Raw genomic sequence first — 18,651 nt, 5'->3', positions numbered from 1 at the left:
TTTTTGTGTGTTTTCATAACTCCTTACTGTCAATCTCCAATCTATAAACTACTACTGGTTGATACAACATTATTAATATACAATTAGAATATGTGTGGGAGTAGGACCCGGAGTAGGAGATGAACTAACTCTGATTGGCCCAAAGTTATTGTATATGTGAGCAGGAACATAATAGCTTCCTGTCCGCGTACATGACAAAGGACACCAAACATGGCCTAAGAATGTGTGATGTCACTGATTCAAGGTTATGCATTGTCTTGATGTTTCAGGGAAATCACTCATGTCTTGGAATCAACAATAATGCAATTGTAGCAACATTAACAATATTCTAATAAATCATTGCCGTCATCAGAGTAAGTCATACACCTACTAATTTAGTATAATGACCCTTGTTATACAGGTACATAAAAAAACCGGCGCATAGGGGGCCTACAGACAGATGCCACTTCAAAAATTCATTCTGAAGGCGGGTTCTGAAGGGTAGAACTATAATAAATTAATTTGACCTTGACAGACGAGGAGGGAGCGTTAACGAACGTTAACTAAAGCTGTATTTAGACTACATCGCTCAGCGATAGCGATTGGTTTTTGGTGCGCCCCTACGGAGGGACCCAATATTGTCTTGCATTACAAAGTTGCTTCAATTTTTGTTTTTGCTAGATTTACTTTGTATTTGTTTTGCTCATGATGCAGTTATCTCTACAGTAGTATTCACCACGACCTTTGCAGGACGTAAACCCCATTAAAACCAAGATAACACTTATTGAAAACAGCTCAACTATGTTAAATCAGATCTTCTCTAGTTAAATCCACACTACACATGTTTCTGTTTTACCTGTGCGATCTTGCAATGAGCTGGTATTATAGTTTCAGTTGGGTGAACGATTATAAAGCAAACACAAGGTAACAATACTGTGTGGGCCTTTGTTTACCAAATGAGACAATAGTCTGCATATTGTTAACCAGCATTCTTGAAAATGAGAAACATAATGGTTGTAGACTTAACACAGTTTGGAAATAATTTCTTAATTTTGTTTGGTGTTATCTGTCATTCACATATCAGGGAGGTATGACCATATTTGCAGATGCCCAACCTACTCAGTTTAGCCTACATGTAATGTATTCATTATTCTTGATTGACATCCAAGTTTAAAAAATATCCGTCAAGTGGTTTAGCTTTAATGCCCTTCGCAAGAGAGCGGTACACAAGTGACAGTAAAAGATGCATTCGGTTTACACAGAAAATTTTGCAAGCCGTGCCGTGCCCTTCCTTCCGAAAACACCAAAGTGCGAATATTTCCAAACCCCTATATTAGCTAAAAATTTAGGACATGTTACAAAACTATATTTTCTAGAATTTCAAAGAGGGCCGGTTATTTTTTACACAGTGCCATTAACTAGGCAATGCCCTATACCTATAACATACACTGTTTGTAGAGGTCACGCGTCAATGGTGAGAGTACTGTGTATGTGTAAAGGAAAATGAACAGTAACTGCAGTATGTTAAAAGTACGTGCTTAAAATAAATAACGCAATTGATTCGGTTTAATTGAGTTTATTACTGTTTAGGCCTACTAATATGCACTGAATGCTAGTAAAGTAGTTTACAGCAGGAATTTACGAAATTAATGAAAATTTATTCCGTCATTTAAAGGAGCACGGTGTAGACATATTACATGCTTACACACCTATGGTCGGTCGGAACCATCATCAACATCTGTGACGTCATCGGAGGTGTCCCTACAAACAACATCACTAGCAACAACAAATCTTCAGAGCAATAAAATCCGCCGAAGACACCGGTTGACCTGGTGAAAGCGCTCCGGTGAGTGTAACAAATTTGAGGAGGTAGAAGTATAATATTTTGCTTTCGATATTTTTGTAAAGTAAATTTGTTGTGATTTTGTCTTTGGCTGTTTACTGAAACGATAATAGTTATCATGCAGATAATTAAGAAATACTACACCCCTCGATAAATTTGTGTCTATTTTGCATTTTTCTCAAAACTAATAACACAGTGGTAACAAAAGTTATGTATATTATAGGGGCAAGGAATCCAATTACTACACTGGAATTTCAGTGACCCAAGACAAGCAGTTTGTTATTTATGATCAGAAATAAGGTACCGCTAGGATATACCTCGTTTCTTATCATATATACTGAACCGGTTGTCGTGAGTCACTGAAATTTCAGTGTAGTAATTGGATTCCTTGCCCCAATAGTATACATAACTTTTGTTACCAGTGTGTAATTATTTTTTGAGAAAAATGCAAAAATAGTCACAAATTTACCACATGGGTGTAGTACCCCCTTAAAGCCAATCTCTTCAAACAAATTCTGCCTCGTTTGTGTTAAAACTTTGCCGTATTGATGAATAGAATCCAATATGACTGAATATATTTGGTGAAACTAAATACTGTTTGATGTTATTGTCTAATCTGTAATTATCCAAAGCAAAATCTAACGGGAAATGTCGACTACACTTGATGCCTCTGAGATATTTAACTATACTTGGAACTTCGCTAGACTGGAATAAAACAGCCTGTGTACAACAAGATGTTCCTGGTTCCAAAGCATGAAGATACGGCGAGAAACTCCTTACTTGTACATAATAAGCCCTTCCTATGATCCAGATAATCAATAAAAAGTAGATAAATGTGATGAGTAGTACACAGAAAGATCTTGCAGAAGTCTTAATTATGTTTGCTGATGATTGCCGAGTTGATGAGCAACATTCAATGTAGAAACAATGTGCAAGCCACACGATTCCAGAAAGTAATAGTGCTAGTGCGACCCACTGAAAGAAAAAGAACCAATTTCGATGATATTTTGTGAGCGAATAAGGAATCATCAATTTAACCCAACCCCATCTCACTGTCTTGTGAGTTCTCTCGCCTCTGCGTATGTTAGTTTCAAGTTTTGTCTCGATAAGGTGTTCTAAAACTTCTAAAAAATTATCCTTTGGATAGGCATCGTCTTCAATTAGAATGACGTAATCAGGGTTATATTGTAACGCTGATTCTAAACAGAACACATAGTCTTGTTTTTCCATTTCCATTTTCCCAGTCCTTTTGTAATTATCTTCTTGATATGTTGAAGAGAACAACTTCGTTATGTTTGGAAAATACTGTGCCAGGTGTAGTGCTTCGCCGAAGACTTCTGGCTTTGGATCTACATTGCACATGAAAGGAAAGACGTGATTGGTAGCACCGTGTTTTGCAATTACATCGTGCAGTTGCGTCATGACTTGAGTAAGGTATTCCAATTCGCCCACTTCTGCAATGAAGTTTTTCCTCGCGACAGTTACAACACCGATAGCATACTTTAGATGGTCAGATTTAGTATTTTGAAGATACATTCTTCGAGTCCCACTTGGATTGAGTTCTGACAGTACCTCGCGTGCTTTAAACCGTCTTTGATTGTTTAGGCTCCTTATTCGTGCAAAATTGATTTCATTACTACCATACGAACGATAGAAAAATGAGTAAGGAAGTTTTTGGCAGACAGTAAACAGGACTGCAAGAGTCACTATATAGACACTTAAGATTTTGATAAGAGATACAAGTCGTGGGCGAGTAAACTGTTTTGCAAAGCAACAAAATGTGATTACTATTAGCCATTGTATTAAGTTGAAAAGTGTGCGACAATAATAAAGTACATAACAGATAATTTTAGCTTTTCTGTTGCAGGGATATTCCATCTTTGGAATGTAAGAGGCACTGCGTTTCAATGAAGCAGATTTGAACGCTGGAACCTTTGTTGTTCTATTGGTAATAAAGTACATAACAGATAATTTTAGCTTTTCTGTTGCAGGGATATTCCATCTTTGGAATGTATATAAGAGGCACTGAGTTTGAATGAAGCAGCTCATTTAAAATCCGACAATGTACTTATGTACATTAATGATTTGAACGTTGGAACCTTTCTTGTTCTACTGGTAATAAAGTCATCTGAAATGGAACTGAAACTTGAATCTGGAACCTTCGGGTTGCTAGACCAGTACTCAGACTACAAACTAATCCAATGAGTCAGCTGAAAGTGTCGATGATATAAAATCGGTAGTTTTCACGTTAAACCTTCCAAAACATATTGGTCCAATTGAAGGAGGCCCATGCTTAAATGAACTGTGGTCAGGGCAGATACATCAAAAAGTCAGACGTAACATCTGCTACATCACCTGATCACCCCACTGTAGATTAAAAGAAAAACGGATGCATGATATATTAATGATGAAATTTATAAAACATATATGGACATACACATGATAAATATGTGATGTAACAGGATTAACTACCATATAAAACAATTTTTGAATATATCGCAATGCACTAGTACGTTTACATGGTACATCTGCATGGTACATATTCATATCATGCTAATTCGAAGGCGAAATGACGTAATAATCGGATTAACTACTATAGCAATAGGAGAAAACAATATTTGATTAAACCGCGCTGCACTAGTACGTTCACGCGGTACCTCTGCATTGAACCATATCATGCTGATCACTCGCACCTGTACGTTTCTCTCTGTGTGTGTGTCAGGTGGCGCTGTGTAGCGCTGCTGTGGTCTTCACAAGAGTACGCCATCTCACTCGATCTGATGCCAAGTGCGTTGCACCTTTCATTCATTGGTTAGAAACCAGCTTCACGTCATTAGTCCAAGATGTTGGTGGACGTCCTCTTCCTCGTCTGCCTTCCATACTCCCTTGCAAAATCTGTTTTTCTACACCTCCATGTTTCCTGACAATATGGCCAAAGTACTTCAGCTTTCTCTCCATTATGCCGCTTCTGATGGTTAGACTTGTACCAATCTGGTCGAGGATCCATGTCACTTGTAGAAGCCTCCTAACACCACATCTCAAAAGCATCTACTCTTTTCCCAAGACTCGCATCCGTAAGTTGCAATGGAAAACACAGTTGCACGAAGTAGGTGTACCTTGAGGTCAATGGATAGGCCTCTGCTTTTCCATATGCTTGACATGCCCTGCACAGTTGTCCTTGCAATAGCCAGTCTTCTCTTAATTTCAGTTGTGCTGTCAGCACTGTTGTTAATCATTGAACCCAGATATTCAAATTGCTTCACCTCTTCCATCTGCTGTCCATCTATCACAAACTCATCACTTTTCCGCTCTCTGTCTACAACCATTATTTTTGTCTTCTTTGTGTTCAGGAGAATGTGTTTTTCTTCGCTGGCCTCTTTGATGCGCTTCAAAAGATCAATCAGCTCTACTCTGCTGCTACAAATAAGAGTGGTATCATCGGCGTACCTCAGGTTAGTAATACTTGTACCGCCAAAACTCCACCTTCAAACCCCTCCAAAGCTGTTCTCATTATGTCTTCAGAGTGGATGTTGAATTAGTAAGATTAGTATCTTTGAAAAGAGCGGTATTGTATTTAATCTTTTATTGCAGACATACACAGGGGAGGTTTAGCTGCTTGTAGTGCAGCGCGATATATTCAAAACTTGTTTTCACCTATTGCTATGGTAGTTAATCCTATAAATACATCACTTCGCCGGCGAATTACTCGCACCTGTAAGATTAACTAATCACATGTGTATGCCTACAATCATAGATTGAATACAATACCGCTCTTTTCAAATGTACTAGTACATTTGAAAAGAGCGGTATTGTATTCAATCTATGATTGCAGACATACACAGGTGATAAGTAGCTATATAAGTGCAAGATGTTTGTAGTGTAGAGCGATATATTCCAAAATTATTTTACCATATTGCTATGGTAGTTAATCCTCTTACATCATCACTTCTACGGTGAATACGCCTCTTGCAAACTGGAGGGCGTATATGGAAAGTGGTAAATGTATCATAACCCGATGTCAAGGTAAATAAAACCAACAACAACAACAAAACAAAAACAACAACAACAAAAACAAACAAACAAAAACCTAACATAATATTAAAAACAAGGGAAGAGTCCTACGCATCATACAGAACATAGAAACATTACAAGCTAGCGCGCGAGATCAAATTAATGATTCTTAGGCTGAGTTCACATAGAAGTATACGGTATACGGTATTCGCTATACGAAATACGCTCATTCGATCAGGCTGAGTTCATATAGGAGTATACTATGTGAACTCAGCCTGATCAATGAAACGTATTCATATAACGAACAGCGAATATGTCAGTTTACCCATTTTCTTCGTCTTATCAAATGCTTGTGACTTTACTTCTTGAGGTCACATTGCATTCAATGAGGTGTCATAATGTGCAGAATTAGATAGTGCATCTATTAAAAAAATGAATTTACCCACATATGGTTTAGGTTTTTAAAATTTGGACGGTATACGCTGCACTAAAATCGAACACGCGCGATTCCCACTATACTATACTAAACGCAGGTATACGGCCTTTTCGAATAGCTCTTATGTGACCCGGTACTATGAAATTACCTTGCTCGATTTCAGCTATACGCGTGCACCTGCAAAACGTGCATCGTATACCCGAATAGTATACTTCTATGCGATCGTAGCCTTATGTGACCCGGTAGGCCTACTATGAAATTGCCTTGCTCGATTTAAGCTATACGCGTGAACCTGCAAAACGTGCACCGTATACCCGAATAGTATACTTCTATGTGAACGCAGCCTGAGTTCACATAGAAGTATACGGTATAGGCCTACGGTATTCGCTGTACGAAATACGCTCATTCGATCAGGCTGAGTTCATATAGGAGTGTACTATGTGAACTCAGTCTGATCGAATGAGCGTATTTCGTATAGCGAATAGCGAGTATGTCAGTTTACCCATTTTCTTCGTCTTATCAAATGCTTGGAACTTTACTTCTTGAGGTCACATTGCATTCAATGAGGTGTCATAATGTGCAGAATTAGATAGCGCATCTATTAAAAAAATTAATTTACCCATATATGGTTTAGGTTTTTAAAATTAGGACGGTATACGCTGCACTAAAATCGAACACGCACGATTCCCACTATACTATACTATACGCAGGTATACGGCCTTTTCGAATAGCTCTTATGTGACCCGGTACTATGAAATTACCTTGCTCAATTTAAGCTATACGCGTGCATCTGCAAAACGTGCATCGTATACCCGAATAGTATGCTTCTATGCGATCGTAGCCTTATGTGACCCGGTACTATGAAATTGCATTGCTCGATTTAAGCTATACGCGTGCACCTGAAAAACGTGCACCGTATACCCGAATAGTATACTTCTGTGGCCGAGTGGATATGGCGCCCGACTCATAATACATAGGTTGTGAGTCCGAGCCCCGCTCGTGCCAACGTGTTGTGTCCTTGGGCAAGGCACTTTATCCTCATTGCCTACTGGGGGATGGGGTTGGGTTGGATTGGATGTTTGTATAGTTGTTTGGTTCAGTGTTGCAATATTGGCGCTGATTAAGGGAAGGGGTATGAACGTTTGGACAGTATTTATTGTGGGACATTAGAGCACATCAGACATATCGAATTGCATTCTGAATACGAAGAATGTCCTTCTGATATCAAATAATTTTGATCATTTTGAAATTCGCAATGTAATACACATAAACTTTATAAATCTGATAATTTATACTTAAAGTGTATGTAGGTGGGATGAAAAGCCGACGATCAATTGAAAATTTTGACCTTTCGTATTGAAGATATGGATTTTTTCCCCAAAACACACACAAAAAATAGGTCTTTTTGGGGAACAAAATCCATATCTTCAATATAAAAGGTCAAAATTTTCAATTGATCGTCGGCTTTTCCTCCCAGCTACATACACTTTAAAATATATCATTAGATTTATAAAATTTATTTCGAGGACTGTTATATCAAAAATTTGAAAAATATCAAATTTTAATAATTTGTCATAAAATTTGTATTATATCGTGAATTTCAAAAAATGAAAATTATTTGATATCAGAAAGACATGCTTCATATTCAGAATGCAATTCGATACGTCTGAGGTGCTCTCATGTCCCACAAAAAATACTGTCGAAACGCCATAAACGCTCATTTTAGATCCCTTAAGCTGCTGCCTGCAAATTGCATTGTGTCTGTTTAGGTGTGTTTAATGTACAATTCTAGCAATTTGACCTGCGGATCACCATTAGAGTTTGAAATAAAAACCTTCCTTCCTTCCTTCCTATCTATATACAGTACAGGGAAAGAAGAAGTTCTTACACGCATCGCACAGTAGCACAAACATGAAATTACAAATGGAAACATAAAAATGATAACATGCATTGACAGATAAACTAGAGAAAAAAACTCCGGACATAACTGCCTTGAACCGCAGACCTCTCGCTAGGACGAACGCTTGCGCTAAACAAGAAACTTTTTCTACTTGCCGGATCCTGGTTTTCAGAAATGCCTCCTCTCCAGACCAATATGGTACGTTCAAATCGATCTGTTGGACCATAGGCCTTTGATGGCCTATAGTATAGTTGGACGTTCAAAGGTCAAACGTACCCGGATAAACGTATTATATTTACCAACTGAGCAATATTATTGACATTGGCTGATAAAAGTTGACTGAGTGAAACAGATTGTGTCATATTTGGGATTGTGCCACACCACTCCACGCCATACATAAATTTTTCCAGTCACATTTCCCCAATATGAAATTTAAAAAAAGTAAAATTTCAATTTTAATTTTTGTAAAGTTTGACAGAGATGGGGTTCGAACTCACGACGCACCGCTTTGGATACTCTATGAGCCTAGCGCCTTAGACCGCTCGCCCACTTGTCTTGTTGGTATCCATCTAAAACTTATTTGAACATCATTATAATCGCAACTTCAACATAGGCCTACCACGTGACAAGCAAAGGCAGAAAATGTACCATATTTTGGAATTTTATTTGCCTAAAAACATTAATGTGTATTATAATAGAGCTACCATTATTTATATTGTTGAATTCTTAAGCGCATACAGACAATTAATACGAGGGCGGTACTATGATACACATAAATCGATTTTGATTTCGGCCACGTGCTCTGCAGTACATCGCGTCGGTTGCGAGGTATGGCCAGTCAGTCTACCATTTTTCTTGTATACACGTTCGATGTTTTTATCAATTATTTAAAAAATCCACATTAGACCCCAATTTTGTTTTCAGGAAATAAAAGATTAGATTACCATAAAACGGAAACAGTAATCTTTGGTGAGGTCTAATGTAATTTTTACATAGAATTTTCAACGTTTTTTCTATCCTTATTCTTGCTCAATTAAAAAATATTTTGGCCTATATAAAATTGAAATAAAATTCTCTGCCTCTTAAACGACATCAAATGTGCCACAATTTGGTATCACGAATCGTTATATAGGCCTATGATGTGCAGTAAATATTCATTATTCTTTTATACATAGGATGCTTCAATTTTGACACAAAAAATATTTAATTGAAAACCCTCTCACTCGGCTATTTAAATAAGGTAACCACGCTTCCCTAGAATGTGCAATAAATTAGCATTAAAAGTTTTCTTATTTTAGCAGCATTCTAGAAACTCTTGCCGTTTGAGGAATAGAGGAGTAGCATCGATTGTGCAATGGTTATGAGCCGGATGCATGGTGGAGGGTACAGCGGGGTGGGGGGTTGCAATCCCAAGGGGATGGGGAAGCAATTTTTGGCAAGTCGAAGGGGGGATTTTGGTATATATTTAAGATTTAAGAAACACCTTTTAAAAAACCGGGAGGGGGGCACTCACATAAAAAAATGGTCTGTACGCATGCGTGACCAAAAAAAAAAAGGGTGTTTTCTGAAACTTGTTTAGGGTACCTTTTCAAATTTTTGGTAATTATGAGTCCAAAAGTACATTTTTTTTTGATTTTTACTAACAAAAACTCATTAGAGGGCAAATTCTATATTAAATTACCTTACTAAGGGATTTGCTGGTAGGGTATAACTCGTTTAGGAGTGTTTAAAAATTTTTTAGTCACGCATGCCAAATGCCAAATTTATTGTTCGCTACGCTAGTATTATAATTTAATACCGTATTACTCGGGGAGCTAGAGGCACATCCTGTGCACCCCAGGCCATTTTAGGTGCTATCACAAAAGGACACTGATGGCTGGGATGCTTTCCATCTATCTTATCTTAGAAGTATATTAGGCCCTAAATCAAGCCAAAAAGTTATAGTTTGGTTCAGAAAAATCCCGTTATATGCATAATAACTTATAGTCTTTTTCAGTAGGCCTATTGGCGGCCATTTGGGCGCCATTTTGAAAATATACTGACTGTTGGGAATTATTTTTCTTTATATCAACTTGAGTTTATGCTGGGCTCTTTAATTAAGCTAAAAAGGTTAGTTTGATTCAGAAATAGTATTCATATATGGTCATTTATAGTGATTACCTGCATTTGGCGGCCATTTTGGGCGCCATTTTGAAAATACACTGTCTCTTGGGATGTTTTATCCTTTATATCAACTTGAGTTTATGCTGGGCTCTTTAATTATAGCTAAATAGGTTAGTTTGATTCAGAAAGAGTATTCATATAATTATGGTCATTTTATAGTGATTACCTGCATTTGGGGGCCATTTTGGACGCCATCTTGGAAACCCCACTTGGGGCCAGTTTATATTTTTGGGAACATCCTGATTATGTTTTGGGGTCATCTCATGAACCTAAAAAAATTGGTTTGGTTTAGTCCTGGGGGGATGCACAGGATGTGTCTCTAGCTCCCCGAGTGTGTAGCCTAGACCATTGTAAGGTTTCCAAAATGAAAACACACACACAAAGAGGCAAGTGCAGGGGTGGGGACGGAAGTTTTTTGGCTGGCCACGCGAGGGGAGGGCAAGCAATTTTGGCACGCCGTTTGAAAATTTGGGCATATTGAACAGCCCCTTACAAAAAGTTTGTATTATACTTCCAGTACTTCAGGGTCAGAATTTCGGCCTGAATCAGAGAATTGATTCTCGCAAAGATTCTCGTAAACAAATTTGCGTGAATCAAAGTTGATTCCCGCAAACGTTTGTAGTTTACACAGAAGTTGATTTGCGAGAAGCAAATGATTCCCGCAAATTTATGTGAAACGAAATTCTGACCCTGTACTTACCAATTGAATTCCTTGTGGTAAACAGCTCTCTGGACAACATTTTCAGCCGTTTTAAATGCAACGAAAGATGTTGACAACATCACTGCAAATTAAAGTGCACGGTGTTATGTTGATAGCAGCAACAGAACGCCAGATTCCAAAAAACATTCAGAACTCATTTGTTTGAATTTGTCAGTTCACTTATTTGTTCACTTATCCTTTATCAAGAATATAAGTTAGATTCAATACTAAATTTATTTTTAAAAACGAGTATATGATATTCACTGAGTCATATCCTGGAAAGAGGTTTGGGTCATTAGACCTTTTACAATAAATTCTTAGTTTCTTGTTTAAGGTTTGAAAAAAGAACGAGGTGACTTCGAAATAATTCGAGCATAGGCCTACCCTGCCAACAAGTATAAGCCTTACCCTAATCTTAACCCTAACTCGAACCCTAACATACAGGGTGCGCAGGGTAAACCAAATTGTACTTAAAACACAGGGTGCGCAGGGGCGGTCAATAAGTTCGTAGAACAAGTTACTAAAAAAGAGGACTATAAACTGAATTCTTTCTATCTTACTCTTGAACATGGTCACTGCATATACCTTAATGCACCCGTTGCAATTTTTCTTGAAACCTTCATCACCACCAAACCTGATATTATGAAGGTAGGACTAAAATTCTAAAATTAATTCCACTAACTAGAGGCCATGGCTGGACCACAATGTGGTTGATTTAGTTAACTGACCCCTCTGTCGTGAATGGCAGCTTGACAAACTGAGAAAAGGGTACAGGACACAATTTGAAAACAGCCCAATTCCTACCACCAACCTTCTTCGCTTGATGGCTTGCCTCAATTTTGCTATCAAAATTGTATGATATATACCTATGATTGTACAAAAAAATGTACTTTCATTTGGCAAATAAACTGTTACCATGACTCTCCCTGAATCTCGGAAAACAGCGATGAAGACCTTTGACTATGGTGACCGAGTGATGATCTTCTTATGGGTAGGAGATCCAGTTGCGTCCACTAAATGGACAAAGAATTCCAGTGATTAATGTATATCTTATCACCTTTAGACAAATAGATTAAACTTTCTCAGTCCGTATTCTAAGCCCGATTCTAAGTGTATAGAAGGTGTGGACCTAATTTATGTCAACTGGTATCAATTTTGTGCATGAAGATTCTGGGTCCCCCATGTAGAAGACGCCCTGGAACCGGGCCCTGGAATACCCCAATGTTAACAGATTTATGTTGAAAATATCAGAGATGTTGTTACGAGATGTTGTTACGAGTCGTACTTGACTCAAGGCCAAAATCACCAAGTTTTACCCGAACTAGCTCGAACTCACACGAATGCACAACACAAATACACTGTTTGATTAAGCTAACAAAATCTAAGTTTTTTAATTGAAAGCAAAATATATGATTGGTACAATATATGACAACAAATGCACTTACAAAAATAATCAAATAATAATAATCACTCTTTTTACTACTTAGTACTTCTTCTTGAAGATAACATAGAGTTCTTGCAATGTTCTGGACGGGTAATGTATATCCCAGCAAACACAAAACGTTTCCAACATCATTCGCAAAAGGTTATAAAAGGTTGTCAGAAAACATTTAAATAATTTCCTTTAATTTATATAAAGGGTATATTCAGGGTATAAAACGTTTTTATAACATTAAAAACATTTTGATAATCTACTACCCAGCAAGCAAACACAAAATATTTTAGAGACAAATCCGTGTTATATAAAGGGTATAAAAACGTTTTGATAACATTCCAAAAACATTTTTGAAAACTTGATACAAAACATTCTAAACAAAATGTTATTTTGGGGTTGAAAAAATATTTTGCAAAAATGTTTGTCCAAAATATTTACAATAACGTTTTAAAAACGTTTTCATAGCCTTTATATAACCCGAGATTTAAATGTTATTAAAATGTTTTGAATAAAACATTTTAAGAACATTTCTGTGTTTGCTGGGTGCAAATATTTTCACATAATATTAAAAATTATTTACAATAACATTTTGAAAACATTTCAAAAATATTGTTGCAGTGTGTTTTCATAAAAAAAAACGTTTTAAAACGTTTTCATGACCTTTATATAACCCGACCTAAACCAAAACCCAAAATATATATTATTTAAAACATTTTTGTGTTTGCTGGGTATATCCTTATTCAGCGAATCAGCGAAGTCCATTGTACACTTGCATTGACAAATATCCTTTGCGAATAAAATCTGCACACAAAAATGGTGCTGCTTACTCCAAACAATGATCTTGCACTGCCTTGCGCTGCTTTCTCCAAATATTTATCTCCTTGCGCTGTTTTCTCCAAAAATGGTGTTTCTTTCACCAACCACTCTTTCTCCATGGAACAAGCTTTTTCTGCATTGCTCCACTTTGACAGATATGTTGTTTTAAAATACCAGACTCCAGCAAGTCGACAGAAGAACTTTAATCCTTTAAAGTGCTTTACTGTAATTAAAGCGCTTCTGGCTTATTCTTTCAAATGGTATTTTAGGACACCATTGGGCATTGCATTCATGCAGAAAGTAGGAATTCGAGAAAAATTCAGGGCGTCGCTGCGGAGCAAATCACATCTAAGCCTACTATGACTTTAAGTTGGGGGTAGGCCAACTTATTTTATTTGAGTTATGCCCAAAAAGTCATTTCTATTAGTGTACAGGGTGATGTTCGGGTACCATTCACGGGGTACTTTCATGGTTCTCTTACAAATTCTAAATGAACCATAGAAATTCAGGCTTTCCCGCCCCCAGTCATTATACCACCGCCTGGGATTGAACCCGGGAACTCATGCACCAAAGGCAAGTAGTACCATAATACCGTTACGCCATAATTATTCTCTCAAATGTACATGTTTTATTATACAGGTGTAATTGTGTGCAAAAGCCCCGGGCAAAAGTACCTTTCTTCTTTGTTTTTGAACTTTGAACTTTATTTCAATCTATGTCGACCCCTTCCAGGGTATGAGAGAAACAATAATCAATACAATGTCAATGTGGCTAGCTAACATCGAAAAACATGCATAGTAGATCGAAAAAACATGCAAGGCAGTGCAAAGTATTTTTTTTAGAAATAACATAATATTTAATAAAACAAGTGAATAAATTATAAATATATAAATGGTTAATACAGGAAAAGACATTCATATAAACTTTGCGTCATAATAACTTTGGCTAATTTGTAAAGGTTTGTGAGCACCATTTGAAGTACTTATCTGTTACCATAACATCAGCTCCTTTCACCTATCTTTGAACAAGTTCATTAGGAATGTTGATCAACTGTGAATTTTGTTAATTTTGAAAATTTCCAAGTAAAAACGAAGTTGATTTACTCAACAACATCTTTGACCAACTCATCACGCCCTCCACGGTGCATCCTGTTGCCTATAAAAGCAAGCAGTCAGATGTGATGAGTTGCCAGTCTGATGAAGCCACATAGTGTAGTGGCGAAACGTCACTAAAACACGTAAGTAAATCAACTTCTTTTTTACTTGGAATTGTTCAAAATGAACAAAATTCAGTCCTTTCATCCTACCAGTCGTCTTATAGGCATTTAAATAAAGGCACTTAATTTAATGCCCACATGACCAGATGGGCGCTGACATTACAGCATCTAGACAGGATGTCTGGAAAAGTGACCTTTGGCACAGCGGGTGGTTTTCCTGTGTATTTCAATTGGAAACAGGGTATGCATGTCAAAATTTTCTAGCAAATTTGTAATATTTTTGCAACTTTGTAGTATTATTGTAAGAGTTTCCATCGATAACTTTTTTTTTCAGTCAACTCAAAATTTAGTTCTTGAAAACATACTAAAAAAACAGAATTCCCTAATTTTTAATTAAGTTGGCTATTAAATTTTCAGCAATTTTGATGATATTTGTCTGAAAAATTCCTATCTCTTAGCATTGTAGCACATCTACTGATCACTTGGTGGTCTTGGTATGGCGGCGCCCATGGGTCACGTGGGTATTAAATTTAGTACCTTTTATTTAATACCCTATGGTTTGGTAACTGATTACGCACGTGGCCCATGGCCACGACATACCAAGACCAGCAAGTGTGACCAAATCCTCATGCCGTTGACAAGGATAGGAACTTGTTAGATAAAATATCATCAATTTTAAGCCAGGAATTTAAGTATTAATTGAATTGCAAAATTATTACACATGGAAGGATTACGAATTTGTAACATGTTATCAAAAACAACATTTTGAAAGTATTTGCCGAAGAAAAAAAAATTTATCGACGAAAACGTTTACAGCAATGTTGATACCGCCTTTGCATTCAATGCACAGGAACTCAACCTGCAGAGTCGAAGGTTACTTCCAGACTTCTTGTCTACAAGCTGTTTTCGCAGCACGGAGGTGGTCACATGCGTATTTATATGCGTAAAACACATCATCATTGAAATTTATGTAATAATATCTGTGTATAGTATATTTGTTGTGATTTGGTCTTTGGCCTTTTACTAGCGATAATAATTACCATGCAGAAAATGAAAGCAAACCTCTTCAAACAAATTCTGCCTCGTTTGCGTTATAACTTTGCCGTAATGATGAATAGAATCCAATGTGACTGAATATATTTGGTGAAACTAAGTACTGTTTGATCTTATTGTCTATTCGGTAATTATCCAAAGCAAAATCTAATGGGAAATGTCTACTACACTTGATGCTTCTGAGATATTTAACTATACTTGGAACTTCACAAGACTGGAATAAAAGAGCCGGTGTGCAGCAAGATGTTCCTGGTTCCAAAGCATGAAGATACGGAGAGAAACTCCTTACTTGTACATAATAAGCCCTTCCTATGATCCAGATAATCAATAAAAAGTAGATAAATGTGAAGAGTAGTGCACAGAAAGATCTTGCATAAGTCTTAATTATGTTTGCTGATAATTCCCCAGTTGATGAACAACATTCAATGTAGAAACAATGTGCAAGCCACACGATTCCAGAAAGTAATAGTGCTAATGCGACCCACTGACAGAAAAAGAACCAATTGCGATGATATTTTGTGAGTGAATAGGGAATCATCAATTTAACCCAACCCCATCTCACTGTCTTGTGAGTTCTCTCGCCTCTGCGTATGTTAGTTTCAAGTTTGGTCTCGATAAGGTGTTCTAAAACTTCTAAAAAATTATCCTTTGGATAGGCATCATCTTCGATTAGAATGACATAATCAGGGTTATATTGTAACGCTGATTCTAAACAGAACACATAGTCTTGTTTCTCCATTTCCGTTTTTCCAGTCCGTTCAAAACTACCTTGTTCAAAAGTTGAAGAGTACAACTTTGTTACGTTCGGAAAATACTGTGACAGTTGTAGTGACTCATCAAAGTCTTCTGGCTTTAGATCTACATTGCATATGAAAGGAAAGACATCATTTGTAGCATCGCGTTTTGCAATTACATCGTGTAGCTGTGTCATGACCTGAGTAAGATATTTCAATTCACCCACTTCTGAAATGAAGTTTTTCCTCGCGACAGTTACAACACCAATGGCATATTTTAGATGGTCAGATTTAGCATTTTCAAGATACATTCTTCGAGTCTCATTTGGATTGAGTTCTGACAGTACCTTACGTGCTTTAAAGCGTCTTTGATCATTAAGGATCCTTATTCTTGCAAAATTTATTCCACTACTATCATACAAACGATAGAAATAAGAGTAGGGAAGTTTTTGGCAGATAATAAACAGGACTATAAGAGTCACCATATAGACACTTAAGATTTTGATAAGACATAGAAGTCTTGAGCGAGTAAATTGTCTGGCAAAGCAACAAAATGGGGTTATTATTAGCCACTTTATGAAGTTGAAGAGTGTACGGCAGTATGAAATTTAAAAAAAGTAAAATTTCAATTTTAATTTTTGTAAAGTTTGACAGAGATGGGGTTCGAACTCACGACGCACCGCTTTGGATACTCTATGAGCCTAGCGCCTTAGACCGCTCGCCCACTTGTCTTGTTGGTATCCATCTAAAACTTATTTGAACATCATTATAATCGCAACTTCAACATAGGCCTACCACGTGACAAGCAAAGGCAGAAAATGTACCATATTTTGGAATTTTATTTGCCTAAAAACATTAATGTGTATTATAATAGAGCTACCATTATTTATATTGTTGAATTCTTAAGCGCATACAGACAATTAATACGAGGGCGGGTACTATGATACACATAAATCGATTTTGATTTCGGCCACGTGCTCTGCAGTACATCGCGTCGGTTGCGAGGTATGGCCAGTCAGTCTACCATTTTTCTTGTATACACGTTCGATGTTTTTATCAATTATTTAAAAAATCCACATTAGACCCCAATTTTGTTTTCAGGAAATAAAAGATTAGATTACCATAAAAAGGAAACAGTAATCTTTGGTGAGGTCTAATGTAATCTTTACATCGAATTTTCAACGTTTTTCTATCCTTATTCTTGCTCAATTAAAAAAATATTTTGGCCTATATAAAATTGAAATAAAATTCTCTGCCTCTTAAACGACATCAAATGTGCCACAATTTGGTATCACGAATCGTTATATAGGCCTATGATGTGCAGTAAATATTCATTATTCTTTTATACATAGGATGCTTCAATTTTGACACAAAAATATTTAATTGAAAACCCTCTCACTCGGCTATTTAAATAAGGTAACCACGCTTCCCTAGAATGTGCAATAAATTAGCATTAAAAGTTTTCTTATTTTAGCAGCATTCTAGAAACTCTTGCCGTTTGAGGAATAGAGGAGTAGCATCGATTGTGCAATGGTTATGAGCCGGATGCATGGTGGAGGGTACAGCGGGGTGGGGGGGTTGCAATCCCAAGGGGATGGGGAAGCAATTTTTGGCAAGTCGAAGGGGGGATTTTGGTATATATTTAAGATTTAAGAAACACCTTTTAAAAAACCGGGAGGGGGGCACTCACATAAAAAAATGGTCTGTACGCATGCGTGACCAAAAAAAAAAGGGGTGTTTTCTGAAACTTGTTTAGGGTACCTTTTCAAATTTTTGGTAATTATGAGTCCAAAAAGTACATTTTTTTTTTGATTTTTACTAACAAAAACTCATTAGAGGGCAAATTCTATATTAAATTACCTTACTAAGGGATTTGCTGGTAGGGTATAACTCGTTTAGGAGTGTTTAAAAATTTTTTAGTCACGCATGCCAAATGCCAAATTTATTGTTCGCTACGCTAGTATTATAATTTAATACCGTATTACTCGGGGAGCTAGAGGCACATCCTGTGCACCCCCAGGCCATTTTAGGTGCTATCACAAAAGGACACTGATGGCTGGGATGCTTTCCATCTATCTTATCTTAGAAGTATATTAGGCCCTAAATCAAGCCAAAAAGTTATAGTTTGGTTCAGAAAAATCCCGTTATATGCATAATAACTTATAGTCTTTTTCAGTAGGCCTATTGGCGGCCATTTGGGCGCCATTTTGAAAATATACTGACTGTTGGGAATTATTTTTCTTTATATCAACTTGAGTTTATGCTGGGCTCTTTAATTAAGCTAAAAATGTTAGTTTGATTCAGAAATAGTATTCATATATGGTCATTTATAGTGATTACCTGCATTTGGCGGCCATTTTGGGCG

At 36.9% G+C, this 18,651-nt stretch overlaps 2 protein-coding genes across 3 annotated transcripts; both read right to left on the bottom strand.

Annotated features, from left to right (window-relative positions):
• Positions 1–2,030: 2,030 nt before the first annotated feature.
• Positions 2,031–11,205, bottom strand: LOC140156985 (post-GPI attachment to proteins factor 4-like). 2 transcript variants are annotated; one of them, XM_072180032.1, is made up of 2 exons: positions 11,033–11,205; positions 2,031–4,189 (listed from the first exon to the last, which is right to left on the bottom strand). In XM_072180032.1, the coding sequence occupies exon 2, from the start codon at positions 3,869–3,871 to the stop codon at positions 2,327–2,329; it is 1,545 nt and encodes a 514-aa protein (XP_072036133.1). In that variant the 5' UTR covers positions 3,872–4,189; positions 11,033–11,205; the 3' UTR covers positions 2,031–2,326. The 2 variants fall into 2 exon arrangements, with proteins under 2 accessions (XP_072036133.1, XP_072036134.1); XM_072180033.1 differs by lacking the exon at positions 11,033–11,205 and adding an exon at positions 8,325–8,443.
• Positions 11,206–15,303: 4,098 nt separating this feature from the next.
• Positions 15,304–16,872, bottom strand: LOC140156333 (post-GPI attachment to proteins factor 4-like). Its single transcript, XM_072179306.1, has one exon. The coding sequence runs from the start codon at positions 16,769–16,771 to the stop codon at positions 15,566–15,568; it is 1,206 nt and encodes a 401-aa protein (XP_072035407.1). The 5' UTR covers positions 16,772–16,872; the 3' UTR covers positions 15,304–15,565.
• Positions 16,873–18,651: the final 1,779 nt, after the last annotated feature.

Source organism: Amphiura filiformis, chromosome 7 (assembly GCF_039555335.1).
Source record: "Amphiura filiformis chromosome 7, Afil_fr2py, whole genome shotgun sequence".
Taxonomy (NCBI): domain Eukaryota; kingdom Metazoa; phylum Echinodermata; class Ophiuroidea; order Amphilepidida; family Amphiuridae; genus Amphiura; species Amphiura filiformis.
This window is presented reverse-complemented; position numbering and strand designations above follow the sequence as displayed.

Excerpts from the sequence above, each read along its gene's own strand:
- LOC140156333 (XM_072179306.1), bottom strand. The coding sequence starts at position 16,771 with ATGGTGACTCTTATAGTCCTGTTTATTATCTGCCAAAAACTTCCCTAC.
- LOC140156985 (XM_072180032.1), bottom strand. The coding sequence starts at position 3,871 with ATGAGCTGCTTCATTCAAACTCAGTGCCTCTTATATACATTCCAAAGA.